General features: G+C 35.5%; 1 protein-coding gene across 1 annotated transcript; it reads right to left on the bottom strand.

The window, feature by feature from the left end:
- Nucleotides 1-837: 837 nt before the first annotated feature.
- LOC128987993 (chromatin modification-related protein MEAF6) lies at nucleotides 838-18,710 on the bottom strand. Its single transcript, XM_054409155.1, has 5 exons — nucleotides 18,515-18,710; nucleotides 4,774-4,977; nucleotides 3,404-3,437; nucleotides 3,008-3,183; nucleotides 838-1,416 (listed from the first exon to the last, which is right to left on the bottom strand). Exons 1-5 carry the CDS (start codon nucleotides 18,590-18,592, stop codon nucleotides 1,354-1,356), a joined length of 555 nt encoding a protein of 184 aa, XP_054265130.1. The 5' UTR covers nucleotides 18,593-18,710; the 3' UTR covers nucleotides 838-1,353.
- Between the last annotated feature and the right edge of the window lie 181 nt (nucleotides 18,711-18,891).

The raw sequence follows: 18,891 nt of genomic DNA, 5'->3' as shown, positions 1-18,891 counted from the left end.
CAAGATTTAAAATTTCCAGAAAACTTCTGAAATTTGGAGTCTTGTCCATCCCTATTAAAAACAGAACAACCAGTGTGATAGTGACAGTGAAGTTGGTGGAAGAGGAAAGAAGAAAAGCAATATAATTTATTCACAATTTTGAAAAGAAGAAGGAAGTGACAAAGAGCATCCAAGTTATAGATGAAGACCTCCTCAGAGAAGTAAATTGAAGGAGAAAAATAAAAACGACCGGAGAAGAGAATGATCAAGAACTAAATTTCTAGTGGACCACGATGTGACTTAACGTTTAAATATTCAAAATAGATATTAAAGGTTTTAGTAGGGACAATTGTCGTACTAGGCAATAGGCATAGTCAGTTATTAGTTTCAAACCCAAATAGTTATTTTGTAACTGGTTAAGACTGGCTCTTATTTATTGTTGAAATTTATTATTGAAGTTGACTGTTTTATTTTGTTACTTTATTTAAAATAATTTCATGATAGGTTTGTCATTTAACATTTTTGTAAAACTTGGTAAAATCAACAGCTTTGTGTTGCTTTTAGCAGCAAACTAAAGTACTTGTTTACCCTTTGAGACAATGTGATTCATACTGAGTGTGTACCTAAGCGTAAAGTCCCTTTGATATGAACTTCAAACATTTTAAAGAAGCAAAAAATTTGGAATTCGTCGACACCCAGGTTTTCTGCAACAGGGATGTATCTGGGTAGGGAATTTATCTTTAATGAGACAAACAGCTATTGTTGTGCACATCTAATGATTCCATGTAAATTCTAAAAGCCCAAACATACAAAATTAAAAAGGAGGAGGATAGAAACCATAATTATTTTAAACACTGTTGTATATTTCATCACAGCTTTACAAAAATGACAACTAATTATTACTACGAGACCTACATTTAAAAGTTAAATATCACATATAAAAAACTATATTTTAAATCTGAATTAAATATGTTTCTCTAAAAATCGAATCAAACTACTTTAATAAGTACAAATATTTCTACAATTTCCAAAATGTAATTAGAACACATATCCATCCAGCATTAAGTCAAATCATTAAGGCGTAGAAGGTAAGCACCACAATGTAAGACAAAACAGAATTATTTCATACTGTATACCTGTAAATAAAACAATACTGCAGTTGTATATTTTAAATGATTTAAAAAGCTGTAAAATAAATAAAAGACATTAAACACTTATAACATCAATGCAATAGAAGCAATAATTGTCATCTCAAAGAATACTGGTTTTCTCCTAAAAATATATAAATAATAACTAAGACAAAATACATTACAACATTTGTTCCATCAAACTCTCTACAATGTTGATAACTTTTCAGTCTTGATCCCTGGACGTTTATCGTTGCCTGGCCTTCTTGTTGGTTGGCGTCTTCTTAGAAACAGGCATCTTGTTTTTAGCCTAATAAAAATAAATCGTAAAGTAGAGAGTGATAAAATTCATAGTAGGGTAACTTAACACTAATGAGAATTATAAAATTTACATTAATATGCATCAATTCAGCAATCCAATTCTAAATTATAATCTCACAATTCTCAAGTTATTAAAATCAAAAAGCAATGCATAACATTGACTCTAATTTCTAAACAGAAACATATTAATTTCCATTAACACATTGAGTGTGGTAAATATATCAATGGGCCCTTCCCCAGGGCCTGAACATTTTGTTTACCTTACATAAAATCTTATTTTTTGTTGCTAGAAGTGAGGATCCAGGTTGGAAATTGTGTTTTGAGCAGTTTTTCTCAACAAAAATGGCGTCCAAAACCGGGCCGCCCCGCGCAATGACGTTTGTGGGCACCGTGACAAAAATACTCCGTTTTATGTCTCCGAGACACTGTTTTTCACTTTAAAAATGTTAAATAGCAATAAAAGTAATATTTACAATTATATATAGCCCCTTTCTCCCTCCCAACCATTGTTTATTTCAATAACAGTAAATCATATAAGTGCTGATAACAATTTGGTATTGGGGAGTCCATCTTCATTAAAAGGCTTATAAACTAAAATAATAAACTATAAAATATATTGTTGTGTCACTTAAATAGTAAAAACACAAAAGAAATACGTCAATAAATGTACAAAGTCAATAAATTGTGCAATTTTCCCAATTCAATTTGAACTTCCTTCACTCAAAACTTCTTTAATTTGTCCTTTCTAATAACTACTAATAATAATCACATTCGAAAATAAGATTTTAAGAAAAATCTATGGACCATATTATGAAGGTGGTGAATGGAGGAAGAGACACAACAGAGAACTGAGAGAACTCTACAGAGATCCAGATGTGGTGTGTGAATTTAAGTGTAGAAGAGTTAGATGGGCTGGACATGTTTTACGAAGAGAGGAGCAAAATAAGTTAAAATTAGTTTTACTAAGAAATCCTGAAGGAAGACGACCGAGAGGAAGGCCAAAACAAAAATGGTTGAGCCAAGTAAAGAAAGACATGGAGCAACTAGGAGCAACTGAGGAGGATGCAGAGGATAGAGCAAGATGGAGAGGCTTTGTTGGTGCGGCCAAATATCTTCTTAGATATGCATGGCCCTGAGAGTAAGTGTAAGAGTAAGTTCTAATAACTACCTATAACATGACCTATGTCAAAATAACAAGAGTAAACCTAACTTGAAATTAATTTTGTTTGTGCTTGCAAAATAAGTAACTGTCATCATAAAGCCAAATCAATCTACTAGTATTTATTAGTCTTCTAAAAAACCTAGCTTTTAATAACGCTTAAGATTTATTGAGTATGTGTTGGGTATGTAGTACAGTAATCTAAATGAATCTTTGACTTTTTCACTTACAATCCATTTACTACAAAAATTATCTAATTCGAATTTTGGTATTGGCCCCTTGGTGTCTGAATTATCAAAAGTTCCACTGGATCATAATTGAGAAACATTGATTTGATACACACCATATTTGGAAAATTGCAGAAAATTAACATGTGCACTATTGAAAAGCTACCCCCTATAACGTTTGAATCAGTGCTTACCTCTTTGCTTGAAGTTGGCGAGCCTGGTACAATGTTCATAGAGTTAGGTGTCATAGGTCCGTTGACAGATGGCGTAGTGTTGTTTTTCCCAGTGTCTTTTGCAGGTCCCAAAGGCAGTACGTTGTCTTCACTTCCACTGTTACCAGTCTGTGACTCGCTCTCGCTGTTGGGTTCCCCTAAACATTGCTCGAGGATATTAATCAGTTACTCACTTGTATACAGGTAATAACACTTACAAACACCAAGAGGGAAATTTTCATATGAATATATACTCCATGTAAATATGCCATCATTCAAACCTCAATCACAAAACGGTTGGTGATTACAAAAGGTACTTTTGAATTATTCTTTTTATGGAGTGTTAACAAAATAATAAAAAATCAAATGACAATTTACCTTTTTCTGATGGTTCCACAAGCCCGCTAACAGCCTGTAAACAGAAATAAACCTGATGAAGTTTCTCAACAGAAAGTTGCCAAGCACATTACAAAATGCTTAATAAAACTATATATAGTGGACTACCCCTTATCCGGACCAGTCCAAAGAATCACTCAAAAACTAACCCAAATAGGATTATTTTACTTAAATTTGGGAGATCATTGTATTTAGATTTATGATCTGTGGTCTCAAATCTTTCCCACAAGAAAAGTTGTTTTAGTGGCCCACTTACTGCGGATCCAGTCCGGTTAAACATATGTGATAAAAGTTGCTTGGTTAAGAGATGTACTTGCCATCTAAGCAGGCACTTGGCCGATCGCTACTAGTATCTAGTTAAAAAACATTAATGTTCCGTCATGCGGGCTGCATCAACTGTCTTCGCGACTCATATGTAGGCGCTCAAGTACATAATACAAGGGGAGTCAACCCCGTGAGGCAGCGGAAATGTTTGCAGTCCGGTCTTTTTCCTACCTCCACCGTCCTCCCGCCTACACTGCCCGCGCTAGGCTAAGTGCCAGCTTAGATGTCATGAGCTGTACTTGTGGCCCTGCATAGTCCAGTTAAACCGATATCTGGTTAAAAGGTGTTCACAAAGGAGAAAGTCTACTGTAGGCCTACTGTAATGGTTTTAACACGTTCAGTGCGGCATAAATTCAAACAGGCGCTCACCAATGGCATCGAGGCCCGGGCAAAGCCCCGGTGCGCCGCCAAATCAGTGAACGCAATTGGCATTCAAATATTCCAGTCTAACGAATAACAAAAGAGCAGCGGTAATTGTGATGCGTTACCCCGAGAGAGTGTGGACGTAGTTCCCTGAAACACTAAGAGGTAGCAGCACTGCCTGGATCCGTAGCCAGTGCCTTTAATGTGGCTCGAAGAGAGAAAATTCCTGATACCGGGACAAAAGCATTGCCATACGGGATTTTACGGGAAATTTTAGTAGGTACCAACATACACCAAAATAAAGCTCGCATTCTAAGCTACAGGCTGGTAATGATTATAACGTTCCCCGGCAATGGCTGAGCTCATGTAGTGGGAGTTGCCCGACTACATCTATAAAAGTAGGCCGATAGGAGCGCTTGTGACGCACTACATCAATAAATGTAGCCCGCACTGAACCTGTTAAGATAAAAGGCTATCAGGAAATGTACGATAAACTGTGACTGTGTAAGTGTTCATGAATATGCTATGCAAGTTGCAGCCACATCTAGATCAAAATAAATTAATAAAACTAAGTTAGGTAGGCCTACCTTTGTAAAACAATTTTTAAATGCAGTGAGATTCATTATTAAGTAAAACTCTAAAGTCTAATTGTCGAATACACTTACAGCATTCGATGTTATAGAAGATTTTGAGAAGAGTCTTTCAGCTTCTTTGAATTTTCTGTTTCTCTTATCGGCTTTACTGTTAGTGTTCTTATTTGATACCAGGTATCGGTCCCAGCCCCTGATGATGTTTCCATACAACTGGGTATCTTCAAGATAACTGCCTTCAAACGCATAGATTTGGCGTTCCAAGTTGGCCAAAGTTTCCTGCAGATGCAATAGAATGGGAATTACAAATAAGCTACCTTAAAGGTGAGGTGGGGTTAAGAGCATAATTGGGGTAAATGCATAACCTGGCTCAGCATTGCTTATTATTTGCTCTACAGTAGCAGGATTTGCATCAAAAGCTTCCTTTATTATCATACTTTATTATAAAGATATACATCCATAGAGTGGTTTCAGTTTTTAGCATATTTTAAAAGAAAGTTTTACTAATAACTTAGGTAGAGATTGTAAAAGTCTTTTTAACATTAAAAAAGTTTTTTTAGTAACTTTTAAATAATATTATTGGTACATTTTTAATTGTACTTTTCAGTCAAATTTGTATTTTGTGTCCATCAACCAAAATTGTAAAAAAATTAAGGAGGGGTGTGTACCTGCTCCCATTTTTTGTTGATTTGAGGCAAGTGCGTAATGTTACAGGGAAAACCCTTACTGTATAAGTATACAGATGGATCGTAGTTCGGTATTACAAATAAGAAGTGTCTATTTAAAAAAAAAAAAAATCTATCACAAATATGTAATTAGAAATAAAATGTCCAAACAAGAAATAGAGGTAGGGCCTACATTATATTTAGATAGAGTGAGGCTGCCAAGAACTCAGAATCATCATACCTACTTGGGTCTTAAAATATTTATAATAGGCTAAGTTTCCTCTTGATTTCAGCTCTTTGCCTTTAAATGTATTCTCTGACAAACTGTTAAAGTGGTGTAAAATCAATCCAATGTACGATAGATGATTTTTTATGTTAAATTCATAAACAATTATCTAGATTTAGACTTTATAGACTTTGTATATAGCCTATTATTTTTTGATGAAATCTATTGTTACTGAAGGGAGTGTTGCACGACGTCCAAGTGCCACGACGTCCAATAATATTTTTCCAGTGCCACGACGTCCAAAACATAATTTTTGAGTTGTTGCACGACGTCCAAGTGCCACGACGTCCAAAAGTACAGTAACTGCCAAAAATATAGTCTTTCTACAAGCTTTGGACGTCGTGGCACTTGGACGTCGTGAAACAGCGCACTATATAATTGTAAAGACGTATCATTTGCACCACGTCCAAAGCCTCTGCCAGTTGCACGACGTCCAAGTGCCACGACGTCCAATCAATATTTGACTGTTGCACGACGTCCAAGTGCCACGACGTCCAAAGTGCCTGCACACTGTGAACACTGTTTGCCGACCTCAGTGCATACAGTTCGCATTGCAATTATTGAAGGCAACTAGTCCTAGTCAACTGTTTGAAAGTTGTCAACCGCTTCGTCTTCGATTAATGTTAAAATTATTCAATATTCAATGGTTCTAATTGAACTAATTATTGCATTAGCTTAAATTTTTTATATGTAAAATAAATACTAGTTCATAACACTTCTCCGTAAAATGTAATGATGCAGTATTTCTGTTGTTATGATTGCATAATTGACTAGCTGTGTACCCGTTCTACGCACGGGGATCTTATAATATTCAGTTGAAACCTTCTTATATAAAGAACAGCAGTTGGTTTGCATATTTTAAGATATGCTGGCCAAACTATTATACATAGCTTCATTTTATGTTGTTTTTTGTTGTTCCGGATCGGTATGACAATCAATAAAAGGTTAAATTACCTCTGTGTCTGCCGGTCGATCCTATAACGGTAGGCTTACTTTTATTTTTACTATCTGATCTCGTTTGCATGGCTCAATCACGTCCTGGTTGAAGTTCGTTCGCTACGCTCACTCACCTGTATGTTGGAGCTCGTTCGCTGCGCTCACTTTCCTTCAGGTTAGCTCGTTCGCTACGCTCACTTGCCTTCAGGTTAGCTCGTTCGCTACGCTCACTCGCCTCCAGGTTGCAAATTAGCTGTTGTCATAAATGTAAAAGAAATAATAGTGCTAGTGCTGCACCCTGTTGGTAATCCTTGTAACTTTAATGCTATTGAACATCACAGAACAGAACCAACTTGTTTAATTGAAACAGCTGTTAAGATTCAATAATTTCATTTCTCATAAGGTTAACATGGGCTTCCAGAAATTCCACGTCAAAAATCGACAAAAACTTGATTTTCAAGGGTTTACTGTTAAATATCTAACTGTCTCATATTCGATGAAATACGTCTAAAACCATCTCATATATGTATAGTATTTGGAAAATAAGTTTCAGGCGGGACAGTGCTATAGTTATTGAGGAGTAGTTGTAATAAAGTGCGTATTTTAGCGTTACCAAGAGAATGACAGATAGACAGACAGACAGACAGACAGACAGACAGACAGAAATTGAGATAAGGTTTGATTCGGTTTCTCTGACCTATGAAATGTAAAAATAACCAAAAAGTTCATTATTCTAAGCAATGTACAGACAAAACTCTAATTTTATTTATATAGATTTCTACAAAATAGAGCTATGTCATAGAAACGAAATAAATAAATTACTACCTACACTATTCACTATATTGTATGATTAATACAATAAATTAATCACTAGCCCAAAAGTAAATATGGTTGGTTTAATGTGAGTAGTGGTAGAATTCTAAGTACTGCAGTAGAATAGAATTGTCATACTATATCAATTGGTAGCAAATTTACTGGTAAGATAAAATGTATGCACAGTTTTATAACAGCTGTAAGACTGTTCATTTAAGTACCGGTATCATTGAAATTGTATAACTTCCATTGAACAGAAATGAGATAAGTAGATATTGATACACAGATATATGAATTTTCATACACTTATAATATGACGAATTCAAAAAAGTTTTATCCGTCAAATGTGCTAAATATTAAGTAAACTATCAACTTTTTAAGCTATAATGATGTTACTACAATGGTTAAAAATGTTTCCTGTGAAACAGTGGGAATAATTCGTTTTAAAAGAAATCATTCATCATGGATATAGGAAATAATTAAGATTCTATAATCATTGCCCTATCAACCTAGGCCCTTTTCCTGAGTGTTATGAGGTTTATGTTTTGATTTATTTTTGTGTAAACCGTAATATAATCCCCCTGCCACAGCAAATCTGTAGACTGAATTTTCATTTGCCTGATTATATAATTTCACTAAAATATGTTAGAAAATTAACCTTTTTCCATATTTATTTATATTTTCCTATTTTTCCTATTTGTCGGTATGGAACTATTGTGATAGCTTTTTGTTTACAGTGCAAACCATGGATGTATGGATGGATGGATGGATGTTTGTGACAAGCAAACGCGAAAAATACTAAACCGACAAGGTTGAAATTTGGTATGATGATAGATGACATCCCCGATTAACATATTCTTACCTCAAAAATTCTTTCAGTCTCCGCCCCGGTGGCTCTGGCTCTGGACTTTCTCTAGTTAACCTTATGAGAATTCATATTTAAAAAAATAAAGAATTTTGTCAGCCGTTTCAACTGTACAAGTTGGTTCTATGACATTAAACAGCATTAAAAAGTTATAAGGCTTGCCAAACAGGGTGCAGCACTATTATGTTGTTTGTTTGCATTAATGACCACAGCTAATTTGAACCAACTAGCAAAAAAAAGTTGTGGTACACAATGAGAACTTTACTTTTTCCATGGTCTAGGTGCAAGAACATCAGGACTATGGTAGATGTGTGCTACACAATAGGATACCGTATAAATTAAGAGACCAGTTTTTTTTTTTATCGTGTCCTCTTCCATAACTGCAATAAGCATTTATACTTATATGTCAACCCCGTACGAAGGACGGGTACTCTGCTAGTAACACAATAATACAAATACAGTATACTAATACAATAATACTGTAGGTTTCCGTAGTCTGTGGCCATAGGTTCATCTGAACTGTCAATCAATTCTGAGAAATTCACAGTTGTAAATTCTTACTAGTCTTTTTCTAAGTTCACGTCGCACTCGCAATTAGTTCGCATGTTTTATGTAGGAAAACAGGTATGCCCTAAGTCATAGCATTTGTAGGTTGAGTATAATAATAACAAACATGCTTATCGTAGGTTTGTAGGCATACTTGTTCTCTTGTTCAAGAATATGCCGTGGTAGGTTTTGTTTATAAATTTTATGTTTTAATTTTTGTCTAATGACGATATTGATTTGTATTAGTGCGAAAATGTTAATTTATTTGTCAAGGGCATGAGCGGCCCTCTAGTCTATGTATGTTACATGAAGCACAACATGAAAAAGAATAAATTAAAGGAAGGTAAAAAACGGATCAGTTGCTGAAGGTCTAAATCTTGGAAGGTCTAATCAGACCTTCGACACACATTTTGCAGTTTGTACTTGATGCTGAGGATCCCAAGAATCCTGTACAAAATAAAAAAATGTTTCATTCAAACTACAATTTTATTACTTTTCCGAGAACCAGCCTTTATCAGGACTTCCGCTCCCACGCGAGTTGGCAACGTCAACTGTGCTATATGAAAACAATAAATCTTGAGTAAATATACTGTAATGTTGAATTTTGAGGTTGTGGTGTTCCTTCGTAAACACATTCCATTATAATCTAGGAATATGTAAATTTATTGTTATACGTTAACTTTATTGATATTTGATTCGCTACAGTACTATTAAACCTATAACATTTTCAATTCATGTGCGTTGTATTTTAGAGTTGGGGAAACAAAAGAACCCTGTGTGCAACTTATTTATATGATACTAGCTGTGTGCCCGTTCTACGCACGGGGATCTTAAAGTAGTCAGTTGAAACCTTCTGATATTAAGAAAAGCAGTTGGTTTGCATATTTTGAGATATGCTGGCAAAACTATTATATATAAACCTTCGCAAATACAGTATCTGACAGTTTCAAGCCAAAACAAATCTATGAGGCATAGCCCTAAGGCCTATAGTTGAAAGTTACCTCCCACGATGGTTAAAGGCATTTAAAGTACTACCTCAACCTTACCATTTAACACTTTATTTGGGTTGACATTTTCATTATCAAGGTGCTCTTGTCCTTTTCGTGACACTGAGAAATAAGGACATACGTGCGTTACCAACAGACATACACACAAAAATACAGAACTTAATTAGGGAATTTGCTACGTTTTAACATAACAAAGTACATATAAAATTAGAATTTGAAATCTTTGTCAATGTCATCAAATTTTATCATAACAATTTATATTTGCTTGGACCGAAGATGACCCGAAATGCTGTCGAAATGACGGCTTACTTTATAAAATGAAGTACTATAGACAATTTAGATTGGTAATGGTAATTTAACCTATAATAAAAATTACCAAAATAGGCCACGAACTATTGATACATAAACAACGTAAATCGTAAACAATTCATGATGGTTTGCTAAACAAATGTTTTACTTAAATGAGTTATCATTTTCTTAGCATAAACTAACATTTTGGAATCCAGACAGAAAAAGCAAAACTTATACAGTTAAGACATCAATTAAATTTAATAAGGCTGTAATACCACTGTATTACTTTTCATTGACTTCTCCAAAGCGTACGACTCGATCACTAGGAGAAAACTCTGGAAAGTAATGGAAAAGTATGGAATACCTAAAAAGTTAATAAATCTATCAAAGTCAACTGTTTCAGGATCTAAATGCAAGGTTAAAGTCAATGGAGAATTCTCAGAGGATTTTGATATAAATACTGGTGTGAGACAAGGAGATGGTTTGTCCCCATTGTTATTCAACCTAGCTCTGGAAGACTCTCTACAAGAATTACAAAAGCTAGAAGCTGGAATTACTATGGGAACCAACATTAATATCCTGGCATTTGCAGATGATGTGGCACTTGTGGCCAAAAACGAAGAAGAACTAAAAGTTATGGTCTCAAAACTCATAAACCACACTAAAAAAGTTGGCTTAAATATCAATGTAGACAAAACCAAGATAATGGAATGTGGAAGAGCTATCCAATTAAATAATAAGAATCATGTAGAAATAGAAGGACACAAATTTTATAAAGTAAACAATTTCTCTTACCTAGGAGTAATGCTGACGAATAGTAATGAGGAAGACTCTGAAATTCAGCAAAGATTAAATGCAGCTCATAAAAGTTTATCGGCATGCCACAAATTGTTGAGTTCTCGCCTACTCTCACAGAAAACTAAAATCCGTATATACAAAACTATAATAAGACCAGTATTACTATATGGCTCAGAGAATTGGGTGATAAGCAAGAGAACTGAGAAACGACTTATAGTGTTCGAAAACAAGATTCTAAGGAAAATCTTTGGACCAACCTTTGAAAACGGAGAATGGAGAGTTAAACACAACAGGGAGTTGAGAGAGTTGTACAGGGACCCAGATATTGTGGCTGAGGTGAGAAGTAGGAGATTGAGATGGGCAGGCCATGTGTTAAGAAAGGAAGAGGGATCCTTAGTGAGAAACGCCCTAAACAACAATCCCGAGGGTAGAAGACCTCCTGGAAGGCCCAAGTTGAGGTGGAGAGATCAAGTGAGAAGAGATCTGAGAAGAATGGGAAGAAGGGAGGATGAAGCAATGGATCGTGCAGTCTGGAGGCAGTGTGTTGGCGAGGCAAAGTACCTCCTTGGGTACCAAGAGCCACGGCAGTAAGTAAGTAAGTAATACCACTGTATAAATAAGGTGCAACACCAACGATAACTAATTTGTAAATTACAGTGATGTGTTGGTACGTAAAAATGATTCTTGCTGCTACCAACGGTTCTAAGGAAAAAAACCAGTACCAAAAACCAACGTTTACAGTTAAGAATTACGTCCGACAGATTAAATGCGTTAATCAAGTCCCAAGGTTATTGATTTCTTGGTTTTGGATTTTCTCGTGAAAGGTTATCGGCAATCAAAATTATTTCCCATTACTGTAATTGCTTTATTCGTAAACAACTTTTAATGTAAACTTATTCAGTTTAAAAAAAAACAACCTTATAAAAACAACTGTTTGTTATTTAATAGATTACGCAGGCCTATTCTCTAAACAATGATTGGTATATCTTTTAACATTAGAATGAAATGTGACAAAAATCACGCAATGCTGGGTTTTTGGACGTTTGTAATTTTATTTCTTAAGTAGGGAGGCCGTGTATTCTAGGGAAAAGTACCGGTAACAAGGATCGTCGTCGAAAAGGTTGTTATGAATAATTGGGTAGGCGTAAGTACCCAAGAGATGGGCTATGGGCCTATTGGCTGTATGGTCCAGCGATTGCATCATACGGTGAGTAGGAACAGAAAGTGACACATTGGAAAAGCGAGTTTAGCATCATCCATAAACCGTAAACCTCTATTACAATCACCCACTGCAGTTGTGATGTTTTACTTTACACTTTACACTTTACACAACCACCATTGAAGCGCCGTCAATTAGTTAGTAAGGTATTGGCGACGATCATTAATAAATTCAACTTTCCCAGCCCTATACAACACTGATTCAAGGTTATCAAAACTCAAGAACAATTTTATACACAAAGAATCTCTGGTTCATAACCTGGATGATGTTATTAAATTTCATTTACGGTTACACTATATTATTCCACTTGCGATTAATTAAATCCGTTATGTAAGACAACGATTTTAATCTCACTTGGATAAATGGGCTTTGCCTTCAAAACGTGATCGGAAATGGTTGTGGTATTTGTAAACATATCAGTGACAGCGAGAAAAAATAATCTTGATCCGAACAGCTGTTTGTTATTTCATAGATCATTATGTGATAAAAATTGGACGAAAACTTGAAAAAAATCGCACAAAACTGAATTTTTTAAAGTCCGTAATATTATTTACTAAGTAGTGAGGCCATATTTTAATGGCTAAAGACACTCTCGCCAATCCAGTGAATACATTAAAATGACTTGGATCTTGATAGGTACTCTCGTTTTCCTGGAGAAGATTGCGTAAAATGCAGACAGACAGAAATTTAGATGAGACTTGTTTCGGCTTCTTTAATGTATAAAACGTAAAAATAACCTACAAATGAATTATTCTGAGCAATGTACAGACAAAACTCCAATTTTATTTATATAGATTCTCATTGGTTGCAATTTAATAAGTGGTGTAGCAAAACACAAACACAAAATTTATTGAAATGAAATTAAGTCAATGTTAAGTGAATACTATTAATAAACATATTTGCGACATAAAGACATTTAATTGAAGCCTAAAAACAGTTCGAAAAAGGCATTCTATTCTTTATACTAGTAAAAATTAAAATGAGGGTATAAAAAATAGATCATGTTGATCAATGTACATTCATCTTGTCTTGAAAAAATAAGTATTTAAAAACTTACTCCAAACATAATGAAGTTGATCGGTTGTTAACAAAATGTCATCATTTTTCAAACCATGTAAACCTTATAGTTTTCCAACTGTTGCCTTGTTTATTTTTTCTTTTTACGTTTTTTTTTACTTTATGATGTTTCAATTAATGGTTTAAATATTTATATTATATATATTTCTGAACAAGAACATATACCCATGTATATATATATATATAACTAATAAACGTTCCATAAGCATTTTACACGAGAAAACACTATTCGGCAAGTAGCCGGTCATCGTAACCGGTCATCATTAAGGAGCTTGGACGTCGTGCAACAGCGCTGAGCTATATTGGACGTCGTGCAACAGTCAAATATTTATTGGACGTCGTGGCACTTGGACGTCGTGCAACTGGCAGCGACTTTGGACGTCGTGCAACACTCCCGCAAATGTAACTTTTTTACAATTCTATAGTGCGCTGTTTCACGACGTCCAAGTGTCACGACGTCCAAAGCTTGTAGAAAGACTATATTTTTGGCAGTTACTGTACTTTTGGACGTCGTGGCACTTGGACGTCGTGCAACAACTCAAAAATTGTGTTTTGGACGTCGTGGCACTGAATAAATATTATTGGACGTCGTGGCACTTGGACGTCGTGCAATGCATCCTTACTGAACGATGAAGAGATTGTCTATTGTCAATTGAAAGATCGATTACTATATAGCCTAACTTACATGTTTTTAAACTGGAATTTTATATTTATTTACCTTCTTAATCTCATTTGCATTCAAATATTAGGTAAGTTACTATACTTAAAATCTATAAATTTCCTTCATAGACAAACGACAAGCAATTTTAAAGATAAAATGTAGGTAAAGTACCTACTTTTAAAGCTGAAAAGTTTAAAGGTTACAAGTGAAATTTAAATGCTTTAAAATTTTAGAGTGTGAAGTTAAATCCTACATAAAGCTAAACCCATTTTGGAATGTGTAATATATCTTAAGAATATTAATACCCGTTGTAACTATGATTTCCTTGTACATCACGCCACTGTGATCGTATGATTTTCAATAAATCTCATTGGCTACAAACATCACCTGATCCCCTCTCCACCTACATCACACCACCGTCCATGTCCGTCCGTCCCTACAACAACACAGTCTACCTCCAAAAGTCATACCTTAACCATCTGTTTGTAGCCGTGTTTTAAACATGTAAAAATATCGTATTTATTTATTTCAGTCCACTTCCTAAGTCCAATTCAACCCACGAATACAACAAATGGCGACGAGGTCGGTCAAATTTACATACCGCGCAATGCAACTGTTCGATTGTGCCGGATAGTGTAAATTTCGAACGCGTTTGTGAATGTCGGACGACGAAGTGGGCTTACTACCGTTGTTTGAAGACAGTGAAGTGTCGGGTTACTCCAACGTGGCCGGGATAATTGGCAGCATCGGCGAGTACGACCAGAACTCCGAAACGTGGTCTTCATACATAGAAAGATTTGAACTGTTCGTCGAGTGTAACAATATTAAGGAGGAAAAGAAGGTTAGCACCTTATTGACTGTTGCTGGTGTTAAAACATATAGTTTACTACGGGATCTGTGCACGCCCGACGTACCATCAAAGAAGAGTTTTAAGGAAATAGTGACTATCATTAAGGATCATCTCTACCCGAAACCATCGTTCATCGCCGAGAGATACAAGTTCAGCAAAAGAATTCAGCACGAGGGAGAATCAGCTGCGGAATACATCGCGCAATTAAGGAAGATGTCTACACATTGCGATTTCGGCGCATCTTTAAATAACTACCTGAGGGATCGTTTAGTCTCCGGAATCAGGAACGAGTCGACCAAACAAAAATTGTTAGCAGAAACCAGCCTAACCTTGGACCAAGCCGTCAAAATAATCACGTCAGCAGAAGCAGCTGAGAAGAATGCCGCAGCCTTGTCGATCAACGGGAGCCGCAACGTCGAGCGACAACAAAAGATAACGTCACACCATCGCAGAGTACCAGGCAGAAGCAGCGCACCATCAAGTGTCACCGTCACCGCACCTTCAGGTCACCACAATCACCCCAAAAGCAGCTCTTCGCACGACAACAAAGTGCAGTGTTCGTGTTGTGGAAGTGCATTTCATTTACGTAATCAGTGTCGATTGTTAGGTGTAACGCGTGTGGAAAGAAGAATCACATTGCTAAGGTTTGCCGATCTTAGAGTAAGTCACAAAAACAACATTCTCATCATTTTAGTAATATATATAACAGTAGGCATAATTATGTAGAAGCAGTAACAAGTGCAAGCGATGATAACCTTAAAGCTGAAAGCTATGCGGAAGATATTCCAAATTTATTCAAAATGAATGAAAGTAAAGTAGAAAATGCTAAAGTAGGGTAAGCCCTATTAGAGTAGAATTAACAGTTCAGGGAAAACCAATTCATTTTGAAGTTGACACAGGCGCTAGCGTAAGTGTACGTAGTGAAAACTTTTACAATGAAAATCTCAACTATTGTAAATTGTTATCCACTGACTTATCTCTCAGTTCGTACACAAATGAACCAATCGTTCCGTTAGGGAAAATTGAAGTAGATGTGCAGTATCAAGGAGTAAGCAAATGTCTAGAATTGTATGTAATTAAGAAGGGAGCTCATCCTCTGATAGGACGTAATTGGCTTCAGAGCCTTGGTGTGAAAATATCTTTCAAAGATAAAATTTTTGGCATTGATAATAACGCTAGTATTGATCAAACTGCACATAGTAAACATTGCACTGAACTAACCAAAGAATTGTTTAAAGAATTTCCCGAGGTTTTCACTGATAAATTAGGTCAATACAAAGGTGAACCAGTTCAATTAAAATTAAAAGCTAACGCCACACCTCGGTACTTTAAGCCACGGTCTATACCTTTTTCACTTAAAGCTAAAGTAGAAAAAGAGCTTGAGAAGTTAACAGAAGAAGGTGTACTTCTCCCAGTCAAAAGTTCTGATTGGGGCACTCCCATAGTTCCAGTACTTAAACCAGACGGTGGAATCCGTATTTGCGGAGATTTTAAGGTTACATTAAACCCAAGTCTAGAGGTAGAAAAGTACCCAATCCCTAGAATAGATGATTTATTTACTGGTTTACAGAAAGGTGAAAAATTTAGTAAGATAGATCTGTGCCAAGCATATATGCAACTTGAATTAGATGAAGAGTCCAAAAAACTATGTACTGTACCATAAGTACGCATAAAGGGTAGTTTAGTTATCAAAGAATGCCGTTCGGAATCTCCTCCGCAACTAGCATATTTCAGTACAGAATTGAACAATGTTTACAAGATTTACCTAATGTAGTTTGCTTTCTAGATGACATTTTGATTACAGATGTAAATGATGAATTACATTATCAAAAGCTTAGGGAAGTTTGCAAACGTCTTAAAGAAAATGGTCTTACCATTAAGAAGAGTAAATGTACATTTTTTGCACCTAAAGTAGAGTATTTAGGTTTCTGTATTGACAAACAAGGTCTACACACTTCCGAATCTAAGGTAGAAGCTATAAAAAACGCTCCAGTTCCTAAAACAGTGACAGAAGTCAAAGCTTTAGTAGGTCTAATTAACTACTATTCGAAGTTCATTCCTAATTGTTCCACTATATTAAGTCCTATGTACAACCTGCTCAAAAAGGACACACCCTTCAATTTTGATAAGAATTGTATTGCAGCTTTTGACAAGGTAAAAGAGCTACTCTCTAATGCTCCTATTTTGGTTCACTATGACACCAATTTACCTTTAAAATTAGCCGTAGACGCTAGCTCAGTAGGCCTAGGCGCCGTGTTAAGTATTGTCTCACCAGATGGCTTAGAGAAACCGATAGCGTATCAGTCACGCACACTCTCAACAGCTGAGCGAAACTATTCACAAACAGAAAAAGAGGCTCTTGCTATTGTTTTTGCAGTCAAAAAATTCAATCAATATTTGTATGGGAGAAAGTTCGTTTTGTATACTGATCACAAACCACTTCTAAGTCAATAAGTCCTTCAACATCACTAATATCATCTTCTAGTGCATTACGTACAGGGTGCGGCAAAAGTCAGTATACCGAAAAAGCAGTTAAACTGTAGCTAGCATTAAACATAACTATAAAAGTATAATTTTAATGTACCTGTTAGAGAAGCTGCTCAAAGTGACCACCATCATTGTCTATACACTTGTAGCACCTTTTCAACACTGACTTACAGATTTTGTTGCATAGTTGTGGTGTGAATAAAACATCAAAATGTTTTGTTATTAATTCTTTTAAATGTTCTAAACTTTGAGGTTTCTCCGAAAACACGTGTTCTTTTAACAAACCCCACATACTGAAATCGCACGGAGTTAGGTCTGGGGACCTAGCAGGCCACTCAATAGTTCCTCTACGTCCTATCCATTCATCGAAGTTATCATTTAAAAATGCTCGAACATTTAGGCCATAGTGTGGAGGTGCTCCGTCTTGCTGCCAAATAATCGAACGACGACGCAACTGTTCAAAAGTGGGACTGTTTTCCAACTCTAAGAACACATCTAACATCCGTATAATCACGATCGAATTTCCACCAATTTTACAAAAGAAAAACTCGATGCTCTAAAGTTAGTTTACGATCCATGATTAAAAACACCAATAATAGAAGTTAATAATATAAGCACTACACTCACCAACTTAACTTCACTGTCACTAGTGGCATACTAACAAAACAAACATTCATCGATAAAGAATAAACAAAGACAAAATCAACCACGACTAGACGTCAGATTAGATAAGGAATAACACTGAGATAATAATAGCGCGAGAGAGCCTTCGCCATAAACGATGTTCGTGTGTCGAAAAATCGACGCGTGACACTACACAAAGTGTGTCGTGAGTCGATTTTTCGACGAGTGACGCTCGGAGGGCTAATATAACTTATCAAGGTAACTTCTTATAACCTACGTAAATGTACCATCTTAATGGGGGTTTTCCTTTTGATGATTGTCATGAACTATGTAGTAGGCCTAGTTTTTACGACAGTAAATCATTTCATTTTGTTTCAAACACATTAAGTTAGGCCTAAATTAGGCTCTGTAATAAGTTAGGATAGGCCCAATTTTAAACTTAAGTAAGTAACACCTAACTTAAGTAAAACCTAATGAGTTTAACCTATTTTTTTAATGATATAAAGAAAAAAATCCAATAGCCTATATGAATGTATTTGGCTGACTTAATAAAGAAATTAACATTTTGTGAAGTGGAACACCGTTCAGAAATATTATTTTGTTAACAGTTTAAATATTATTGATTTCTAGAATGTTCATTCCTAACCTCGTCTTTATTCGGTAGCATTTAGCATTTCATGGGACTACTTACAGCTATGTCTGCTTTCCTCTTCACAAGATCTGCTAGATCAGCTCTTGTGTCTAATGATGGGACGTTTTTAGTCGTCATTTTCACTACGTATTAACTTATTAAGTTAATAAAGTTTAATAATGCTGTAAAATATTAATTTTGCGGCACACAAAAGTTACAATCGAGAGAGAACAATAGCAGAAAAAGAATCGTATCAGCATTCAGCAAAACACCTTACTCCCACTGACACTGCTGAGCTTTTTCTCATCCTTAAAAACGTCTAGTTTTATTTTAACTATGCAACTGCAAATTTTTATCTAATTTTTTTCCAAAATATTTCTTTATTTTTTATCGTATTCTTGTTTAATTTCCTAAGTAACTGCATGGATGTAATGAAG

The sequence above is a fragment of the Macrosteles quadrilineatus genome, unplaced genomic scaffold, assembly GCF_028750875.1.
Source record: "Macrosteles quadrilineatus isolate MER2022 unplaced genomic scaffold, UCM_ALF_1.0 Scaffold_2__2_contigs__length_208266976, whole genome shotgun sequence".
In the NCBI taxonomy this organism is placed as follows: domain Eukaryota; kingdom Metazoa; phylum Arthropoda; class Insecta; order Hemiptera; family Cicadellidae; genus Macrosteles; species Macrosteles quadrilineatus.
This window is presented reverse-complemented; position numbering and strand designations above follow the sequence as displayed.